This window comes from Nannobrachium achirus, assembly GCF_963921795.1.
Source record: "Nannobrachium achirus genome assembly, chromosome: 7".
Classification (NCBI taxonomy): Eukaryota; Metazoa; Chordata; class Actinopteri; order Myctophiformes; family Myctophidae; genus Nannobrachium; species Nannobrachium achirus.
In genome coordinates this window covers 20,515,327-20,538,211 of record NC_137816.1, presented here as the reverse complement: position 1 = coordinate 20,538,211, position 22,885 = coordinate 20,515,327, and the positions used below count along the sequence as shown (strand labels likewise).

The following is a 22,885-nucleotide window of genomic DNA, read 5'->3' as shown; positions in this document are numbered from 1 at the left end:
ATACCCAGCCGATTGCAGTACTCGCACGCTCTGCTGGCGCAAGTAACAAGTTAATTAAATTAGGAAGTGATTCCTTCTTACCATTTGTCCCTTTCATGCCCATATTTGGATATCTCTGTATCTGTCAGTCCTTGTCCCTATTTGAGCGGTGCTAACCATTCCGTCCTTGTCCCTTTTATGCCCATATATGGAGATCCCTGATGTCATCAATATTAAGCCCATATCTTGGAATGCCCATATATGGACATACTGTGTCAGTCTTATGTGGTCTATGCATAGAGTTATATATATCTATCTATAAATGCGACAAATCTCTGTCTGTCTGTCTGTTTGTTTGTTTGTAATCCGCGTATCTCGAGAACCGTTCGTCCCACCGGCTTCAGATTCGGCACGCGCGTTCCCCGCCATCGCGCGGAGTGCAGTGCCGGGCCTCGACCCGACCCGACTCGCGGTTTTCCGAAACCGGCACGAAACGTTCGGAATCTCCTTATGCGGAGCTGATTGTTGACATCAGGCTGTTCCGGAGGAAATCGGCGCAAGCGCTGACTCATTGTGACATCACTTCATAAAAGGCTCTGACATCACGTACGCCACATGAGTCAACAAAAAATCGCTGTGAATGTGTATGTATGTATGTAATCCGCGTATCTCGAGAACCGTTCTTCCCACTGGCACGTGCGTCTGACATCAGAGTTTTCAGCAACCGGTACTGTGTGTGCAGAGATCTCCATATATGGGCATAAGGGGACAAAGGCAAACAGATGGTCAAAACGGGACCTATGACAACAGGTATATTGGGGTTTGCATTAAAGGGTGGGGCATTCATGGGGTCTGCTCCAAAAAAGAAAAAGAAAATAAAAGAAACAAAGACAAACATAAGACAAGCAACAAAGCGTGGGACTGGGAGGATGACTTGAATGATGCAGATTTAAGCAGGCTGCGTATTCTGCTTAAAGAAGAAACAAACAAAAAGCAACAGAGATCTCATATATGGGCATAAAATGGACGCAGATAAACAGATATCTCCATATATGGCATATATGGGCATAAAATGTACGCAGAATCACAAAGATCTCCATATACGGGCATAAAGGGACACAGACAGACAGATACAGAGATCTCCATATATGGGCATAAAATGGACGCAAATAGACAGATATCTCCATATATGGGCATATATGGGCATAAAATGGACCCAGAACTATATCTGCAGTGATCTCCATATATGGACATAAAATGGACGCCGACAGATAGATACAGATATCTCCATATATGGGCATAAATGGACACAGGCAAACAGATGGTCAAAACGGGTCCTATGACAACAGGTATAATGGGGTTTGCATTAAAGGGCGGGGCATTCATTCCCTATTTACATCGTTCCCGAGTTGGCCAGGTCGCCGACTAGACGCTGGGCCGCCCTCCGCATATCGGGTCGGGTCGAGGCCTAGCTAAGAACGTAGGCAAAGATCTGAGCTATCTGCGTGCGAAATTTGGAGTCTGTAGAACCAATCATGTGCTGTCAGGGCTCTTTCGTGCGATTGGCCCAATTCGGCCTCGGCTTCAATTAGTAGTCAGGGTTAAGTTTAGCGTGAGAGGGAACTGCCCGGGCTTATCCACATTATTCACCTGGTTCTCTTAAAGGCACAGCCCGCTAATTCCCCTGAACCCAACCGCTCTGAAGAGCACCCTGAACTTTGCTCACCTCGAAGTGAGAGGAAGAAAGACTTTAGTTTATGCCCATTCAGAGAGATTTTTTGTTGACTCATCTAGCGTATGTGATGTCAGAGCCTTTTATGAAGTGATGTCACAATGAGTCAGCGCTTGCTCCGGAACAGCCCGATGTCAGTCATCTCCGCATACGGAGATTCCAAACCTTTCGTGCCGGATCCGAAAACTCTCCAGATATAGGCATAAAATGAATCCCCGAATGCGGAGCTGATGTCTGACATCAGAGTTTTCCGCAACCGGTACTGTGTGTGCAGAGATCTCCATATATGGGCATAAGGGGACAAAGGCAAACAGATGGTCAAAACGGGTCCTATGACAACAGGTATATTGGGGTTTGCATTAAAGGGTGGGGACAAAGGCTAACAGATGGTCAAAACGGGTCCTATGACAACAGGTATATTGGGGTTTGCATTAAAGGATGGGGCATTCATGGGGTCCGCTCCAAAAAAGAAAATAAAAGAGACAAAAACAAACATAAGACAAGCGACAAAGCGTGGGACTGGGAGGATGACTTGAATGATGCAGATTTAAGCAGGCTGTGTATTCTGCTTAAAGAAGAAACAAACTAAAAGCGACAGAGATCTCATATATGGGCATAAAATGGACGCAGATAAACAGATATCTCCATATACGGGCATAAAGGGACACAGACGGACAGATACAGAGATCTCCATATATGGGCATAAAATGGACACAAATAGACAGATATCTCCATATATGGGCATATGGGCATAAAATGGACCCAGAACTATATCTGCAGTGATCTCCATATATGGACATAAAATGGACGCCGACAGACAGACAGATACAGATATCTCCATATATGGGCATAAATGGACACAGGCAAACAGATGGTCAAAACGGGTTCTATGACAACAGGTATAATGGGGTTTGCATTAAAGGGCGGGGGATTCATTCCCTATTTACATCGTTCCCGAGTTGGCCAGGTCGCCGACTAGACGCTGGGCCGCCCGAAGGGCGGCCCAGCTTCTAGTATATTATATATAATAAGAATAGAGAGGACACCAGATATCCCCGCCCGTCCGCTTGCACTGAGTTGCTCACCCAGCGCATGAGGCGTTTTCACCCCTCCTTCCGCGTAGTAAAACCGTGACGTAGTGGGGCCACTGTGACGCATTTTTCGTCATAGTTTGTGTTCATGGACGCGCTGGGGCTCAAATTCATGAACGAGCTCTTCCGGTATGAACGCGCGTCAATACAAAGAAGCCTATGCGCGTTCATGTGGTTAGTGGCCCCAACTGCAGTACCTCAAAACGGCCACCATGTCCATTTGGTTTCAGGGCGCCCCCAGGGTTCTGGGGGCTTGGGTCTATGACGTCAGACATCTTATCTATGATGTCAGTCATCTCCATATTTGGGAAAAGTTAGATTTTTGCATTTTCCCATTCAAGATAAATAAAAAGTACTATAGTCTGCTTGCCCTGTTAGGGCAAGCAGGTTAACCCACCTTTCGGGTGTCCATAGGAAACTGAAGGTCACAGGTTCGATTCCAGGCCAGACATTCCAGACCAATGTGTGGAGGTGTCTCTGAGCAAGACACTTGACCCCTAACTGCTCTCTGAGCCCACTGCTCCTGTTACAGAGGATGGTTAAATGTAGAAACCACATTTCACTGTATATGCAATTGTGACAAACCACAAAGAGGTGTAGACTTTATTATTATCATACCTGATCATTTATTTTCTGTTTATTAAAGAGCTGTAACTCAACACCTTTTAACAAAAAACATTTTGTTTTAACCTACAAATTTCACTTACCCTACCTGTTAATATGATGAGTTACCCCTGCCCCAGATGGGCAACTCATCATAAACCCCCCAAAGTTGTCTTAATTATTATCTTTTATTATTCCTATACATATCTGTATAAGTCTAAGATAATGTAGTAATCCCTGGCTTTGTAACCTCTTTTCTTGCGCACTTCTCTCCTGTTTGTCTCTCTCAGGAGACATAAGGAGAGTATCCATGTACACCAAGGTCTAGCGGTGTCCCTGTTCCTCCTCTACTTGCTGTTCTTCCTGACCGGGACCCTGGCCAACGTGGGTGGAGAGGCGTTGTGTGTGTGGGTGGGTGCGGCCCTCCACTATGCCCTACTCAGCTCCTTCACCTGGATGGGGGTGGAGGTCTTCCACACCTTCTGGATGGTCTACGTGCTCTTCAGCCCCTCCCCCAAGCCCTACATCTGGAACCTGATTGGCTTCGGTGAGTGTTTTCCGTCACCAGTATAGGGGATGGGACGATGATCGTTATTATAGTTTAGCGCAATGACACTCACAATAATGTATCATGACATCGTCCTCCATCATACACTGGAACTGATGGCTCTGTACTCTGACCTTGTTTTCACCGTCTACACAAAATCTCTTTTGCCAAAAATAGAAATTGTGACGTGTTGTGAGCTTGTAGATTGGTTATTTTTGGCTAATGTTCCCCCCAGAATATGGTTGCTGGGGTGCAAGTGGTTGAAGCTTGACATGTGTCAAGTTCAACGCGTGGAGTTCAACGTTGTTGAATTTTGACCAGGTATCAACCAATGGGAAAGAAGTAGTAGTCTTGAGAAGAGAGAGGGCGAGATCATTTAGCGACCTACAACTGGGTTGCAACCTGGTCGGTAGTTTTCACCGACTGGGTTGCTAAATCTACCGACTGGGTCGCTAAATATACCGACTGGGTTGCTAAATCTACCGACTGGGTCGCAAAATCTACCGACTGGGTCGCTAAATCTACCGACTGGGTCGCTAAATTTACCGACTGGGTCGCTAAATCTACCGACTGGGTCGCTAAATCTACCGACTGGGTCGCTAAATCTACCGACTGGGTCGCTTAATTTACCGACTGGGTCGCTAAATCTACCGACTGGGTCGCTAAATCTACCGACTGGGTCGCTAAATCTACCGACTGGGTCGCTAAATCTACCGACAGGGTCGCTAAATCTACCGACAGGGTTGCTTATCCACCGACCGGGCTGCTAACCCTAACCCTAACCCTAACCCTAACCCTAACCCTAACCCAAACCCTAACCCTAACCCTAACCCTAACCCAAACCCTAACCCTAACCGTCGGTAGATTTAGCGACCCAGTCGGTAGATTTAGCAACCCAGTCGGTGATTTAGCGACCCAGTCGGTAGATTTAGCAACCCAGTCGGTGATTTAGCAACCCAGTCGGTAGATTTAGCGACCCAGTCGGTAGATTTAGCAACCCAGTCGGTGATTTAGCGACCCAGTCGGTAGATTTAGCGACCCAGTCGGTAGATTTAGCGACCCAGTCGGTAGATTTAGCAACCCAGTCGGTGATTTAGCGACCCAGTCGGTAGATTTAGCAACCCAGTCGGTAGATTTAGCGACCCAGTCGGTAGATTTAGCAACCCAGTCGGTGGATTTAGCGACCCAGTCGGTAGATTTAGCAACCCAGTCGGTGGATTTAGCGACCCAGTCGGTAGATTTAGCAACCCAGTCGGTGGATTTAGCGACCCAGTCGGTAGATTTAGCGACCCAGTCGGTAGATTTAGCGACCCAGTCGGTGGATTTAGCGACCCAGTCGGTGAAAACTACCGACCAGGTTGCAACCCAGTTGTAGGTCGCTAAATGATCTCGCTCCTACTGCTTGAGAACCAACTGTTTCCGAGCCATGTGGCCGATAGGAGCAGGAGCATATCTCCTGTTTCTGTACCGTGAGGCGGCTTTATGTACAAGTACATCCCCCAGCCATGGTGTACAAGTACACCCCCTGGACACTTTGATTCCTTGCTTCCACTTTCAAGTTAGCATCCCTATTTTGGGCACGTCATTATAGGCGTGAACGAAAAACATTTTCAAAATCGTTTAAGCAAATAGCAGACCTGTCGTTGCCTGACATCGTTGTACGAATTAGTATGAAGTAGGACTTATGATGCATGATGTCATATTCCAGGTCTTCCAGCTATTCCTGTTGGTATCCTGCTTGCTGTGGGTAACATCTACGGTGAGAGACAAGTGTTTCCAGCTAATGATGTCGACAACCCTTTCAAGATGTAAGTAGCATGTTAAATATGGATACATAATATACATGTGGTATGCATATTTCTCCTGTTTCTCCTGTGTGTGTGTGTGTGTGTGTGTGTGTGTGTGTGTGTGTGTGTGTGTGTGTATGTGTATGTGTATGTGTGTGTGTGTGTGTGTGTGTGTGTGTGTGTGTGTGTGTGTGTGTGTGTGTGTGTGTGTGCTTTTTAAAAGGTTTCACTACGACTCATTTATAAAATAGTGATGACTTATGGGATTCACCCCCCCACCCGTGCCCTCGGTTACAATTTACGATTTAGGCATTTATGCAGAGTGACTTACAATAAGAGCGACTTACAATAAGCAAGGTAATCACATACATAGAGTTCAGAGAAACTAGGATCACAGGTAAACCAAGATCCTAGATTGCCTAACCTAAAATATACTATCAAAATAATAATTTGTACATTGAAACTATAGGATAACAGCCAGGCAAACAATGAACCTAGCATCTTTTTAAATACCATGCTAAACAAGTTAAAAACATGATAACAAATGACACATTTATGTCTGCAAGATCATCATATCTTTTTTTTTTTTACTTGTTTTTAAAGTAAAAAAAAAAAAAAAAAAGATAATCATCTTGGTCAATCGCTAGCATTAATTGAGAAGAAGGTGTCAGGAAGGGGTGTGGGGAGAGTGTGGGGCTGAGGTGGAGTCTGAAGAGGTGAGTCTTCAGATTACAGTGGAAAATTGGGTGTCTCACTCCCAATATTCTGCTGTAATCTGAAGACTCGCCTCTCCAGACTCACCTCTGCAGTTCTGACTGCAATGGGGAGTTTGTTCCACAGTTTTGGAGCCAGGAGGGAGTAAATGTCCGTACATACCGCCGGCGAATTGGCGAATAGCGAATTAGCGTATAATTCGCCTTTTGTTTAAAACCTTATAAAGTCAATGGAAGCATCCACACCAAACGCGAATTTAAAAAAAGCGAAAAGGTGTCTGTTTTTTTATTCGCCCTTGTGTCGAATTTAGCGAACATTCGCTGGTGAACTCCTCTCTCTCTCTGTAACAAAGCAAGCTCACTCTATCCTATTAAAGAGAGAGAGAGAGCATGGTCGAGGGTCCTTCCCTTTGCATTGCTTTTCCGGTCGTCTGTGTGGCTGCTTGGAAAAAGTACTCGAATGTCTACTGGTAAAAGCATGGTTTATTTATGTTTTATTGTTCATTTACTGTATATCTGCAAAAAGACTAATGTTTTAAAATAAATCGCTGGGTATTAAATACAATAGGATCCGAAATGTAGTGGAGTAGAAGGAAAGTACTGGGAATTGGACTCAAGTACAAATACCTACACAAGTACAGGCTACTCACGTAAATGTACTTCTAGTTACTTTACACCACCGCTGCTGCGAGCTGCCTGTCTGTGGGGGAACGGAGCGGAGGGGGAACGGTGAACGAGTGTTGTCTCTTCTGTGATGTGATGGGTTGTGTGCCCCGGTGAAGACTTCTATTCTTCTTTTTCTTTTTATTATTTAATAGGCTAACAACCACGGCCATGTCATCACTTGAGGATGTAGTTTCCATTGTTTTATTTGTTTCCCCGTCCGTTCTCCTCTCTCCTCTCTCTCCTTTCTTCTCCTCATTTCTCCGGTGGCTACAGGCAGATATCACCCCCTAGTTTTTAGGCGAATTAAGCGAATATTAGACGCATATTCGCATCGCTTTTTGGTGTGTATGGAAAAAGGCGAATTCGCGAATACTTCGCTTTTTTGGTTCGCTTATTCACGTCGCTTTCGCTAATTCGCCGGTCTGTACAGAGCTTAAGAGTGGGATGTGTAGAGCGTTGTCCAGGGTATTTTAGGGAAGGTTCAGACAGAGAGGGTTTGTCGGTATAGCATTTTTGTTCAACTTTGTTTGAAAATAGAAAGAGTGACAATGGCTTGTGTGAGCCCAGGTTGCGTCAATGTCGAATTAATGCATGTGTGTGTGTTGCCATTTACCAGGTGTTGGATGAAGCGCAGTGACCAGGCCTTCCTGGCTCACTACTGCACCAACGTGAGCATGCTGGCGCTGCTGGTGGCCTCAGGCCTGGTGATGCTGTACCTGATCTACAGGCAGGTCCGCAACAGAGACGAGTGGAGGACCCAGAGCTCCAGGACCTTCTTTGGCATCTGGGGTCTCAGCGTTCTCTTTGGAAGCACCTGGGGCCTCAGCTTTCTCAACTTTGGAGTTCTGTCCAACTATGTCCTCATCCTGACCTGCATCCTCAACTCTCTCCAAGGTCTGTGGTTGCACATGGTGTTTATAAACCGCCTCTAGACCAGTGGTTCACTAATTTACGGAATTAATTGTTTTGAATTTGTTTTTAATTTATAAAACATATAGATTTTTGGGGGAGGACACTTTTGAAAATCTTTTGCAATAATAATAATTGAAAACTAAATGTAGGAAACTAAAAATAAAGGCATATCTACTCACGACCCCTAAAATGGTAAGTTCCCAACCCACTGTTTGGGAAACACTTAATAAACTGGAGTTGGCTCTATACTTTGACGGCTTTTTCTGTCTACACCAAATAAATCTCTTACGTGGCAGATCAACTCTTAATTGCTGTTGCTATTTTTGGCTAATGTTCCCCCCACAATATGGATGTTGGGGTGCAGTGTTGTCTGTTACTTGAGTGTTTACTAAAGGTTTTACAGTACTACTTTAATTAATGTATCATGTATTAAAGTGTACTTACTGTACACTTTTTATATATTATTATTAATAATAATAATAATACCTGATGATCATGTTTATGGGGGGTGGAGGTACAGAGCACAATCTTCCCAGTTCTAGATTCTTTCTGTTCGTCTGACTGCCGGGTTCTTCTCCCCACAGGGTTCTCCTTGCTCCTGCGCTTCTTCTTACTGGACAGAATGCGGCGGACGGAGAGCGGCTCCGCTCAGAGGTCCAGCGTCAGCTCCGCCAGGCAGCACATGCTGCAGGCCCACGACAACAACTCCTACAAAGAGCTGGACTCTAACACCAGTAGCACAAAGCACATGTCTGCTTGAACTTTGCATTCAGTTTTAGCGGGAATACTGATTCAGCGTGTGTGTGTGTGTGTGTGAGCTCAGGTCCTTGAACCAGGGACGTGTCACGTGTTGGCCATTGGGAAAAGCGGGACAACTCCCGAACGGCCGGTTCATTCCTGGCCGGTCCAGGCCGGCCATTAGGAAAAAAATAAAAATAAAATGTCGGCCTTCGTTCCATTTTAGAGGCTGGGCGGCCATCAATTAAATCGTCACTGTCAGGCAGAAAACCTATCTCCAAGTTTCAAATGTGTAAATTGTTTTGCAAAGCAAAGCCCTGCTTCATCATACAAGGCTGTCGCGCAAAAGTAGTGAAAACAGCAGATCTACAAGCACACAACGCCTCGCGATGCGAGGCGTTGTGTGCTTGTAGATCGGCTGTTTTCACTAGTTTAAATCATTTTTAAAATGGTTTTGGACATACAAGGTTTCCACCCGACAATGACGAAATATAACTCATATTGGCCCACTTGCTTGTCACTTGTCATGATCTGAAATGGCAAATTTTTGAGTGGCAGCAGCGCTATAGAGAGAGATCTCTCTCTATAGCGCACAATGAGGGCCTCTCCAACTCTTTTTCCCGGGCTGAATCAGGGGCCCAGCACGTCCCTGCCTTGAACCATGAGGTAAAGGTTGACCTGATACTAGGTAAGGATTCCTACATCCAGGTGGTTGTTTGGTGATACTAGGTAAGTCCTCTAGGGCTGGGACAATAATCGTTTTCATCGTTTATCGCGATAAAAATATATTTTCATTTGCCGTCAAATTGTCCTTCATCATACACTGGACATGAGCTGGCTCTGTACTTGGACTGCCTTTTTCTCTATCTACACCAAATCTCTTTGGTATTGAGAGCTTGTAGATCGGCTGTTATCGTCAATCGCACTTATTTTGGCCACAATAATGGTGATATGAAATATCATCCCATCCCTAGTAGCAAACACCATCCCTCTGGTTCTCCCGTAGGCTGGCAGGATAAAACAGTGGCTCAGAATTGTTGTAATGTGGTGGATAGTTATGTTCTCGATTACATCCACCATCACTCAGGAACTGCTAGTACAGGACTGGTGCCTGTATCTAACAGCCTTTTGATGTTTACCGTAGATTTGAGCTGATTCACTGGTGAATTTTCCCACACATGGGCAACATACAGCCCGGGGCCCAGACCCGGCCTCTAGACCATTTCAATCCGGCCCACGACTTCCTCAAAGGAAAGCAAACCGGAAAAAAAATCAAAATGATAAAAGGCAAATTAATTTGACTCAATTCCAAATATTGCAATTCATATTTACTATTCGAGTACATAGATTACCTACATTCCACCGATAAAGGCAACAGTATACTCGAATGGTAAATATCAAATGTTTATAATTGTGAAATTGCCTTGACTCTATATTTATAGTATTAATTGCATTTTGATCTATTAAGTGGTGCATGTAAGGCAACTGGACAGATATAAATTAATAGGTTAATGACAAAAAATGTATAATGCGTTGAGATGGATTGTTTTATGTCATCTTTTCATTGTGACCTCAGAGTAGCCTACACCTGTGAAGTCAGCATTTTGTGTCAATTAAATTTGTACCGTATTAATATAATTCAGCACTATGTGTATCAAGATTCAGCCCTTAACTCACTTTATCGAAGTCAGTATGACCCTCTGGAAAAACGAATTGCCCAACCGCAGGGGCTAGACCCTGACCTGGGAACCAAGGGAAATTAGCCTGGAGATTTAGGCCGTTGCACTGAAATGACCATAATACACATTTTAGATGGTGTAAATGAAAGCTACTGTTATACAAAAAAAAAACCTTTCATAAGCTTTTGTTTTAGTTGCTGTACCGTGTAAGCTTGTCATTTCATGGCTCATTTCAGTACTTTGAAGTAGCACTTTAGGTGTAGTTTGTATTTTATACTGTCCGTGTACAGTCACCGAGCATTATTATTGTTTTGTTCATCCTTACAAGCCTGACGTTTAAATGTATGTTATAGAAGACATTTATTTTTTAAGAAATGACTTTTGTATTATATTTATGTTGTGTATATATGCTTTTTTTTTGCAAAATTGTAATGAATAGTTCACCATATTACTGTATCTGCTATACTGTACATACTGTAATGTAGAATCATTTAGTGTGTTGATGTTCACATCAGATTGACTGACTGAGGCCTGACTGAAGTCAGGCCTCATGCAGATCTTCAGTAAGAGGTTTCCCATTCCGCACTTCATATCAATTACACAGATTTCAATTTGTTGTGTTCTAAACCAGTGGTTCTCAAGCTTTTCTCTTCAGATTGTTCAATCGTGCAGAATTCTGTGGTGTGTAATGTCTTAATAGCAGACTGCTACTTTGTCTGTGTTAATGTTGCAATTTAAGTGGACATTCTTAAGCTAATAAATCATTTTGTGACAAAAGAACATTGTTTAGCCTGAATATCATGCTTTCTGTAGGCTATTTATGAAGAGTGCCTTTAAAAGAAGATAATTAGTGGGACCAGCGTATTAGTGCCCAACTAACTAGCAGCATGGGTCAAAAACACAACATTCATCTAAATCCATTAACTAATATAGTTAATGGAATATAGAAATTGAATAATGTTAATGTTAACAGCACTTTCAAAGATCTGATGCAGTTGATCTTTTTATTCGACTGTCTTTGTCGCCCTCATGTGGACTACATTTATAAATACAAGCGACTGTCAGGTCACATGTATGTTGATGACATGACTATAGACATAATGTGTAGTGATTTTAGGGCAAAATCTGTAGGAGCAGTGTCCAAAAATGTGTTTGAAAAAATTGGCCTGATGGTGGCGCTAAATGGGACAGATCCATGTTGATGACATGACTGACATACTGTCTACCGCTTTGTGTGATTTTAGGGCAAAATCTATATGAGCAGTTTCCAAAAATGTGTTTTGCAAGAATCTGCCTGATGGTGGCGCTAGAAGAGGGCCATGTGATAAATGAGGGGTGGTTTGGTATTCAAGGAGTGTGTGTGCAAAGTTTGGCATGGATAGGGGCAATGGTGGCGGAGATATGAGTAGGGGAAAAGTGTGACATGACGTGATGTGACATGCCGTCAGACTGACAGCCGGTGGAGGTTTTGATAGTAACTGCGACCTGACGGTCGCAATAAAAGGTTGGTGACCCAATAATATAGAACTAGTTTCTGCTGTATAAACTATTCAAATCTACATTTATAGATCTGCTATTACTAAATATTACTTTAAAATTGTAGCAGATTAACCTTGTTCATAGATGGCTTCAGAGACTTGTTGGACAGAACTATCATCAGTGTTGTGCAAATTAAATTAGAAAATTATTAAATTAACATTAAGAACAGATATGGTGGATTATGATGTCAATATGACATCACAGTGCCGACGTCATAGACTGGCCTGGACACCATATATGGTCATCGCTGACTCATCATGTCCTCATCATGATGACAGGAGTAAACACTGCCTCCAAGTGTATAAAAGGCTGTGTCCAACCCTGCATATAGCAGTCACACATGTAGTTAGAAGATTCTGTTTTAGTAATGTTTACACAGAAAGTGGTTGCTCTAGGGGTCATGTCCTTGGCAGCTGGAGCACTCGTGCTTGGTTATGGTTTCTCCTACATGCAGAAAAGAAGGAAAAGACAGGAGGTCCTAAAGGCCTGGGAGGAACTGAACCAGCCCTTGGAGAAGGAGGAAGAGAGGAGCTGGGAGGAGGAGGAAAGGAAGGAGTGGATGGAGTACACAGATTCCCTCAAGCATAAAAAAGCTATACGAAATGACTCATCCTCATACTGTAAATGGCTCAGTGGCTTTCTCTCTTTTTAATTTCTAGGACCCCTGTTTTGATATGAATTAGACCATGGGACCCCCCATTTGATACCATGTTATCTCTTGGACCCCGATCTGCACATCAGTGTTCATTTATCTCTCTCCTGATGTCCCCGTCGATAGGATAGTTTTCTTTGTACAGTGGGGGGACGTCATTATTTGTCTTTGTGATATGTTGTTTTGTGTATATGGTTATGTGGTGTTGTTTTTGTTGACAGACTTAATGTGAAGTCAAATATCCCTTCGGCGACAATAAAGACTATTATTATCCCATCCTGAAAATGTATTTTCTGTTTACAAGCTGGGGAGCCAGACTCCTGGTACTGAACAAACACACCAATGATAGACACAATATAGAGCAATATATGGACCCTTATGGGTCCATTTGTAAACACACTCAGAATGACAGACCCCTTAAGATTCCATATTGGACTCTGGCAATGCAAAACAGTGGATTAGCTGAGCTCTCTGCAGCAGAAGTTTTGTGGAATAGGCCTACATTACCGTAAAGGGGTACTAAGACGATTTTGCACTCATCCCCTTTTAACTGACTTTAAGGACTAATAACATATTTGGGTGTGTTTCGTGTTTTTCTTGAAATTCTATTTTGAATATTATTTCCTCCATAACTTTTCACTCAGAGATCACTTCCTGGCCTGAATGGACCATAAAGCCCATGTTGCATAGTTCCAATCAGATGCCAGCTGATGTCAATGATCTTGTTAAGACCTAGGCCAAGAGAATTCCTCTGTACTGAAAATGTCAGCTAGGTGAGGTGTCTACTTCTCAACCATTTCTAACCACAGTTGTCTGTGATATTATTATATTATATATTTTTATAAGATCTTTATTTAATTTTTCCCTATAGGCTTTATTAGTGTGGTTGCCTATTATGGAAACACACTAGTGTTCTGTTCCAACTTTATGGAGTAATCTTTTGCCAATGAGGAACCATCATTCTCAGTGATGTGACCTTTATGCAGCTTCCATGTATGGCCTACTTGTGCGCCAGCAGAGCGTGCAAGCGATCAGTGCTGTCTGTATGTGTGTGGGCAGGTTGGCACTCTGCAGAGGTGCCGACTTGCGCCTTGTTATTTATATCAGGTCGCACTTGTTGGTGGTGACGTCACCAAGTTGCTGACATCACATCACCCTGTGTTTTGTCAAGGGTTTTCCAATTGGATGACATGAACAGACACACAAGACACACCGGATGCACAGATACACCGAACACAGTACTTGTGAACTCTTTTTACTGATTACGAAAAAACAAAAGGAAATTTGTCTGGTGGAGGGCAGAAAGGGTCATCACAATGACCACCACCTACAGTATGACAGTAGTTTTTATGAAATTCTTGTTAGTCGACGGTTGCAGCATTGTGCAGCGATTTAGTTTAAGCATTTTGAAGGTATGCTACAATAGAAATAAAGCATTCATGATTACAGTATTAAGTATTCTAGGAATAATCTTAGTATTCAATAAGTCTTGGTACACTTATACAAAACATATTAAAGATGTTTCTGAATGCACTGTAGAAACTAGAAACAATTTTTAATACATCTCGCTAATAAAGTGTTAAGTCTGTGCAACCTCGTCTTCAGGAGGTTCCGAAACCATGATGAATTTCACATATTCAACATGTCATTGACTCTGGTCTGACTATATTAGTCTTAAGAGTGTATGAACCAGTTGAGAAAAAAATAAGTCAAAAGAACAGTCTATTTGATGGAATTATAGTTTTATAGAAAATAATTCATGTTACAGAAAAGGAAATTCATTTGACAAACATAGCTGTACCTCTAAACTCAAAGACAACAATGCTCTGACTCAAAGCATAATTATACTGAAAATGTCAGAATCATAGACAAAGATTTGCTGACATGTCTTTAATTTCCTGTCAGAATCACAAATATATTTTATCTAAACAAATATGTCTGATGAAAATCTATTTAATAAAAAATGACTCTGCATTTCATAATGAACATGAATATTTCTATCAATGGGAATACACAGCAGATGGCAGCTTCCTGCCGATAGTCAAGTCAGCTGTATTGTGTTCAAACATTGCGTCTTACTTCCAAAGACAAATCATCTTTTAACACATCTATCTACAATTACGTAGGGCTAGTGCAATACTGTTTCCAGAATGGAAAGTCCTTCGGTAACCCTGAACCGCCTGTCTTGACAGCTAGAAGGGCAGTCATGTACAGCAGTGGTTCTCAACCTTTTCTGGATCAGGGCCCACTTGGAAATCTCGAAACCATTCGGGCATCTTCAGAGCATGTTTATTTGAATGATCAATCAATCGATTGTGTTGCTTGGATTAATGGAACTAATATAGTATAGGTATCACAATGAAAACCCCCTTTCAAGGTTTTAAAGAAGAAAATACAAAGAATTTCTTTTGCATACATATTATTTTAAATATTAATTAAAATCTGTGTTTTGACAATTGGGCCCACTTGCGATATCCTCACGGTCCCGACCCACCGGTTGAGAACCACTGATGTGCAGTAGTATCATGGCTTGTTGGCCAGTTTGAGGAAGCGCTGAGATTTCTGCTTGACCATCCTGTGCTGCTGCTGGGCCAACCGTGCCCGCTCTATGGCCTCCTGGAGGTTCTGGAGGGGAAATGAAGAGCAAGTCAACACTGCGTGCACTCACGCACGAAAACCAGAGCGTTTCTGTGACACTGACACATGCACTGGCGACCCCACTGTCTGGTCCTTGATCATCACAGGAATTAGGAACTACTGCTTTGGACTTGCTTTTCTTAAAGTTTCTTCTAAGCCAGATGACCTACAAACCGTCTTTTGTTCAGTGGTTGCACTTATAGTTCCTCTGGTCAGGAGCATCAGGTGAAAAGGATGTGTAAAATAAAGTGTAAAATATATAAAGTGTATGGTATATATATATATAAAGTGTAAAATAAAGCTTACAGGTAATTCATTCACCACCACATACTGTGTCAGTTGACCAGATTTTCCTAATTGAAATTGTTATTTTCGGTAAGCAACATCGTCATTCTATGGAGTAGAAATTAGGCTTGAGAATGACAGATGAGCATGCACTAGATACATAGCAGAAAACGCAGCACACACTTGCAGATCTGCTGCTTTTGTGCGACGTGGTTGTATGATCAAGTAGGGCATGCATTTAAGAAAATAAGTTTGAATACGGAGATGAGAGGTTCCTACCCAACATTAACGACATGTAACTGTACTGTACTGTACCTGGGCAATGGTTTGGTCCCTCAGGTTAATGATTCTCACAGGTTCCTGGCCATCTCTCTTCTGGATCTTTAGTTTATTATGTTCCTAAACAACACAACACCCAGACCGTTAATTGTACAGTAGGAATACAAGACTCGCACACTTAAAGCTTATATACTTCAGTTGACTGGGGTCCCCCAAGGGTCTATAGTACTTTGCCTAGTACTTTGCCTCCTTTTTTTCCCCTCTACACCAAATCTCTTTGCTGAAAATAGCAGATCTACAAGCTCACAGTGAGATTCTATGTCGCCTATTATGACATCTCCAGAATAGGAGACACGAAGGTTCATGTGGTTAATTAAATGTTCCAAACCCAACTTTGCGAGTCCCATCTTCATATAATATATATACTGTAACTCGTACAAGTACATATTATGTAGGAGTTCTGTTACCTTGCAGTAGATCTTCAGCTCTGCTCCCACCACAGTCGGAGGCCTGTTGAAGTTCTCAAACAAAAACTCCCATTCTTTGTTGAAATGATTGACAAAGTCAATCTCCTTCACGCAAATCACCCTCCTGTAGACAAAGAATGTACAATAAAAATAATATTAGTACTTATTATAGTAGCAAAACAACTAATTCTACTAACAAGCAGAACAACAATCAATTAGATAAGAAATATCACACTCAAGGTGGTAGTATTGTAACACTAGTAACACTAGTGTAGGGTAGTGGTTGTGATTGTGATTTGGTTGTAGGGTAGAGACTGCAGGCACAATGCCTAAGGCCATCACAGCAAGGTCATGACAGTAAGGTCATGTTCAGCACAACAGCATGACCCCACGTGTGAAATGACAATATAACAACGTACTACATCTCAAAAACTACTATGGATGTGTGCCTTCATCTTCAGTAGAGGATTGTCCACCTGACTTTCGTGACACCTTTGGCTTTTCTTTTAGTGCCACCATTAGGCCCTTAGGCCCACATATTCCACTTGTACACAAGATATCCATTTCAAAATCTAATGAATGACATCTGAAAATGCAGTTCATTCACGTTCCCTGTGACCTAACACACACACACACACACACACACACACACACACACACACACACACACACACACACACACACACACACACACACACACACACACACACACACACACACACACACACACACACACACACACACACACACACACACACACACAGGAACTAAGCTCTCGAGCTTTCAACGTGTTATATCCTTTTGAGTTTTGACAGATACTGTATGTAGAAATATAAGTTCATATATCCATTTCTTGTCAATAAAAACACCAACCCTGTGACCTTGCCTTTATCAACGAGGATAGAAATGTAAACTTTTCTTACAAGACATCTCAGAATCTAATAGGCAGCTTTGACCCATGGTCTCTCCTCGAGAGCCTCTTTAAGTGATAAAAAGAAACTGTATATGCCCCACATACTTGTTAGTGACAATGATGTTGGTCTTCCTGTGTCCAGGATATTCACAGTGGTCCCTGAACACCTCCCCCTCCAGCTGCCTGATCTCTGACCTCTAAAACAAAGAAACACCAGCCTCGCTCATCAACACATGTACTGACATGAGAAAAAAAAATGGAATAAGGAAATGTTGAATAAGTTGTGTATTTTTATTAAACAATGGTTGTCAGCACACAATACAGACATCACGTGTTGAAGGACATTGAAATGCTATTAGGGCCAGTAGATACATACATATACAGTACATTAATGAGCTTTAAGGCAATCAATAGTTGAAATTAAATCAATCCCCCGGGGGATATTTGGTCTTCTTTTCCATACATTATTTCACAAATACGATAGCATTTCCTGGGTAGAGATATAGTCTATACTATATGTGCTTGAAAATATACATTTCAAAGTATTGTCAAGTCATGCTGTGGTAAATGACACTATTGCATAATTCTTACATCAATTTGAAAAACCTTGTGCCATCAATGGAATATATACTTACAGGAACAACGTAATTTGCATTGGTTACTGATATATACAGTTATGAAATTAACTGCTAATCCTACAAACCTTTTACAAAAATAGTGCTAATTTCTACAGGGTTACCACATACATTATTATGTCTGTCAATTGATTATAAATGGTTGTCATGTTAGTTTTCAATAAAAAGAAATGAAGAATCTGGCAAAAAGCTGTACAATTTATTAATAAATGCTTAAAGTATAGGAAAAGATATTTGCTTTGCCATGCAAAACAAGGCTTAAGGAAAAGAAAGAATTTACAAGTACAATAAAAAGAAAAGCTTTCAGATTTTACACACAGGCATCTATATTTATAAAGATTATATATTTATCAGGAGTGACAATATAATTTCATTCAGGAATTTGACAATTAATCAATCAATCAATTAATCAATCAATTAATCAATCAATTAATCAATCAATCAATCTCGTCATCAGGCTGCATGAAAAGAGAAGGAAAGATAGAGAAGAAATTAGAAGCTGAAAACAAGGTGTCTGCACAAAGACGAAACAGGTTTGCTGATCATTAAAGAAATAATAAACTGAATCAAAGCGTTCAACTTCAAGATAAGGAACATTGAACGTTGCAATAGATGCAAAAATAAATAACAGAGTGAAAGAAGAAAGGTTTGTTGAGCCAACTTTAAACTTCATTAAACAACCTACAATCCCTATTCTGGGGGGGAACACTGGCTGAAAATAGCAAATCTACTGAACAAGATCACGTGAGCCCACTTTCGGCGAAGAGATTTGGTGTAGAGGGAAAAAAGAGCAAGCACAGAGCCAACCTCAGTCAACCAAGTACGGCTATTCGTTTATTGAGTATACAGCTTAAAGGGGCAGACCACCCATTTTTAATATTGAACTGTGTCATTAATATACCTTAGAGGAGTTGTGTGGAAATAGAAAAAAAGTTCCCCCCGCCCTTCTGTGTTGCCTAGAACTGGAGGAATGATTTTGGGGTTTGTATTGTAAAGTACAACTTGATGACATCACACATTGTACTTTACAATAGAAACCCCAAAATCAATCCTCCAGTTCTAGGCAACACAGAAGGGGGGGAACTTTTTTTATATTTCCACACAACTCCTCTAAGGTATATTAATGACATATTTCAATATTGAAAATGGGTGGTCTTCCCCTTTAAGTTGTTAGGTATTGTCTTAATGGGGATTATAGTATGTATGGCAGATGTAACTGGGGTTTATACAGAATAAAATGGTACTGCTTTATGTTGTGGTACCATAGAGGGAACTCAGTAAAAGATTATCCCACCTGAAAGAGGTCGTAACCCTGGGACTCTGTGTGGTTGTAGGGTCTGATGATGCCATCCTCTCTGATGAGTCGCACAGGTCTCAGTCTGGTCACCTCCTCTGTCGACTCAGCAGCCCTGACCACCACAACACATGCAAAACATGCATGAACACACACGCACGCACGTACGGAATAGCAGAGTTAGCCTAATGAAAACAGATAGACGTCAACCAGTGACACAAAGTACAATGCTCAGCATAATCACTGATGACAAAATACAATAGACAACAAAATGTAAGTACATTTTCAGGAATAAAGAACATGATGCTCATTGAAGCCTGTGTATTTAATTATATTTTGTAATTAATCCACATTTGATGATGGCCATCTGATGTTCTTAATTACAGATTTTTTAAGTTTTCAAGGCCCCAAAGGCCATGAAACACAAATAAACTATTTGCACTTGCATTTCTTTCTTTTCTGGAGCAGCAATGTTTAGGTTATTCCTATGCTCTAAGACAGACCATAGGCCATAAGAATTCACATGTTGTGAATTCAAAGGGATCATTTTTATCTGAGTACTTTTGGGAGCAACTTTAACAAGCAACTGAACACACAAGCCACAATTCAGACCTGGACTCACAAGTTAAACAGCCACTACGCAGACTTTTTATGCAAAATGATGCTTGCTGTTAAGTGATGGTGCTCTAGCATCCAGTGCATGGCAGCTAAATTCTCCATTCTGAACAGAACAATGCCAGCCCAAAAATAATGAAACAAAGGTTTCGGCCATTACCAGATCCAAAACAGGGAGGGAGGGGTTCGAGTTGCATTACAATGTGCCGAGTTGCAATATCTCACCTTAAATTACTTCTACATTGAAAGCATGAAACGGTAAGTTTGTCAGGTTACGCAGAATGGACTGGGTATTTTCAGTGCATTAAGAATGAGCATTAATGTGTATGAAACATGGCTCTTCAATGATTTTGGAGGTCGGTGGAGCTAATGCTTTTCAGAAACTCGCCAAGGGGCAGCTTGGCAGTTGGTTTGGGATCAGCGGATTGGTGAGGTGAGATGTGGGAATGGAAAGAATGGTGGAGTCGTATGTACAGTAAGTTGTAGTACCTAATCTGCATAGCTGCATTTGACCGGACTAATTAAGTAATTGTGTTATTAATGTACAGTGTTGCCAGGGTAGACAGAAGCAGCTACAGTAGTACAAGCCACTCTATCTGGCTTGTTCAAGTGCTGAGTAATACAAAACCAAACCACTGATGGATAGAACCCTGTGTCCTGATTGGCTGAGAGGGCATGCAACACTTAATCTAATGTATTTAAAGACATAGCAGACTTTGCAGACTGTTACCAATAATTGATTTACATTTAATGATTTCTATTAACTTTAAAATGTAAATGTTATGGTCTGTGCGTACATTCCAACTCACACATGCAACCTTAACTGAGAGCTGGTCGCAGCATATAACAAATTATTTGTTATTATTTGTATTTGTTATTATTATTTTTGTTATACTTCAGTTCTTCTAATGTGGGTTTTTATAAAAATTCTATATTGTTCCTTTTTTATTGCACTGTAAAGAAAACTGTACTGCATTATAAAATGAACAGTACTTTTGACTAACTGGTCGATAGTACATTTCTGTCGTAGTTGGTCTGACTGCTGTAGTAGCAGTCTTTTACAAAACCACCAGTGAGTCTTATTCCACTCTAAAAACCTGCTACGATAGTAAAACAGTTAAAGTGGCAGGTGATCTTTGGGTTGTGTAGCGAGTGGACAAATGTGTTTAGTGCTCAGCTGAAACCTTTCAGCTTGGTCAAATGTTTGTGGTTGTACAGTAGAAGCACGCCAAACTGTGTTCATGGCAGTGCCGTGCGCTCTTTCAGTCAGTCAGCCAGTCCCAGAGGAGAGAACAGATGCATGGCGAGGGGAGGCTCGCCAGACTAGCTTTTGTCTGTAGTGTTGCAAATTAAAATGTATTTGGAATTAAACATAAAAATGTATTTGGAATTAAATATAATTTTCTCATAAGAGCCATACTAAAAAAAAGAAAAAAAAAAGAAAAAGAAATTGGACAATACAAATTATGTCACTTCCCAACATAATAGTATGATATTAACGTCTTGTCAATATATGATATTATTAACATGTATTGAAAATGTATAACTGTAAACCAGTGGTTCTCAAAGTGGATTCCAGGGACTCTGTGGGTTCCTTTAGGAGGGTCTAAATCGACCGATACTAGTCTGTAACTCTGACAGTGTAAAAATTGAACCAAATGAACCCATTTGTACACTGTCAGAGTTAAAGGGAGACCTTGAAATGTGAAAGTTTGAGAAACACTGCTGTAAACCAATCAAAAGTAGACACATTGGTGAGTTGAAAACGCTATATATTTTCTTTTAAAGAATATGCAGGTCTTGTCCGATAAATTGTACAGTAGACAGAAGCTCTGGTCTTTCCTTAGGGTGTAGGCCAGTTTAATCTCACAATGCTGCAGCAAGGGACAAGGGCGTACAGGGGCACAAGGTACATGTAGTAAGTAGCATAGTTAAAATGAGGGATGGGTGAGTGTAGAGAATTAATCCAATGTTAATGTTTTCCCCATTCTAGTTAATGTGTGCATCATACACATACAGCATGGTAAGTAGAAAATAATGGATGGTTTCACTAACACAATGCATAGACTTACCCGTTTCTGGGCTACCTGCAAGGAAAACACATGCCAGCATAGCCCAGCAGACACTAGCAAAACCATGATCAGACAGCTTCCCGGGTTTAATTCAAAGCAGCTCTCCTCAGTCTTACCAATGTAATCCCTCAAGTGAGAGATGCTAGTATGCAGAGTGCATATCAAAATCTAGACCCCTTCTCACCTTTTCTAGTTGTCATTGCCTTCAGGGCTAAAATGAGAATAGAAATGAATACAACGTTTAGGGGGCCCAAGCACCAAAGAGGCTACTGTACACAGTAGATGTGCTCCCTTTTGTTGGGTAAAGTTTCTTAAGACAAATTGTTTTTTGTTTTAATCCATGAGTATACATTCAGTTCAGTTGCATTCATAAAGATACAAAATAAACAATATAAGAGGAGTATAAAATGAACAGAATTATTGTTAGGTCAAAATAAGCCAACAAAACAAAGAGAGGTGAGGTGTCCAGTTGTCTCAGGGATGACATTTACAGCAGGACTGTCCTATACTGTATGCTCACTGATTTGAAATGTATTTGATCTACACTACATTTTGCAGTCTCACCTTTGGTACTTGGCCCCTTTAATAGCTGCTTGCAGCTGTATTATTATGTTCATTTGGAAATAATTAACCAGAAAAAATAAGAATACTTTAAAGGCTGGTACTTTCTGACACTGTATCAAATACCCTAGTAAACGTAAAAAGGAAAGGAAGCAATTTTGGTGGCTTTGATTTAAAAAATAAATACAGTATGGTTTTGCTATTCACTATAACTGTCCCAATGGCTATGTTTGCCAGAGAAATTAACAAAACATACATTTCCTTAAAGTAAATCCCAAACATGAACAGGCCAGTGGGTTATAGCCTAGTAAACGGACTCCTCCTGCCTTCTGATTCGAGGCTAAGTTGGTTAGAGGTCTTATCATAATATAATGTCAAACTAGAAAGAACTCATATACTGTAGCAACCTGCACGATCTTAACAGCAATGATTTTAAAATTTAAAGTAATACAAAATCACTCAAATACCACCATCACTGTATAGAATGCT

General features: G+C 41.3%; 2 protein-coding genes across 4 annotated transcripts in view; one reads left to right on the top strand and one right to left on the bottom strand.

The window, feature by feature from the left end:
• Positions 1-9,519, top strand: part of adgrg1 (adhesion G protein-coupled receptor G1) — a 31,362-nt gene extending 21,843 nt beyond the window's left edge. The window contains exons 12-16 of one of the 2 annotated variants that reach the window (XR_013962213.1): positions 3,696-3,952; positions 5,661-5,760; positions 7,735-8,012; positions 8,615-8,841; positions 9,403-9,519. Coding sequence is in view for 1 of the 2 variants with exons in the window: in XM_080730684.1 (XP_080586810.1) it covers positions 3,696-3,952; positions 5,661-5,760; positions 7,735-8,012; positions 8,615-8,790 (811 nt within the window). In the remaining variant the exon portion in view is untranslated. Of the gene's footprint in view, positions 1-3,695; positions 3,953-5,660; positions 5,761-7,734; positions 8,013-8,614; positions 9,107-9,402 lie in introns of those variants that run through there. The other variant, XM_080730684.1, reaches the window with a different exon arrangement.
• Positions 9,520-14,369: 4,850 nt separating this feature from the next.
• The window catches only part of vps13c (vacuolar protein sorting 13 homolog C), a 104,690-nt gene continuing 96,174 nt past the window's right edge, over positions 14,370-22,885 (bottom strand). For both annotated transcript variants that reach the window (XM_080730550.1, XM_080730551.1), the window contains 5 exons: positions 19,149-19,263; positions 17,325-17,416; positions 16,307-16,430; positions 15,876-15,959; positions 14,370-15,263 (listed from right to left, as the gene is read on the bottom strand). In XM_080730550.1, the coding sequence (XP_080586676.1) occupies positions 15,162-15,263; positions 15,876-15,959; positions 16,307-16,430; positions 17,325-17,416; positions 19,149-19,263 (517 nt within the window). In that variant the 3' untranslated portion in view covers positions 14,370-15,161. The remainder of the gene's footprint in view (positions 15,264-15,875; positions 15,960-16,306; positions 16,431-17,324; positions 17,417-19,148; positions 19,264-22,885) is intronic.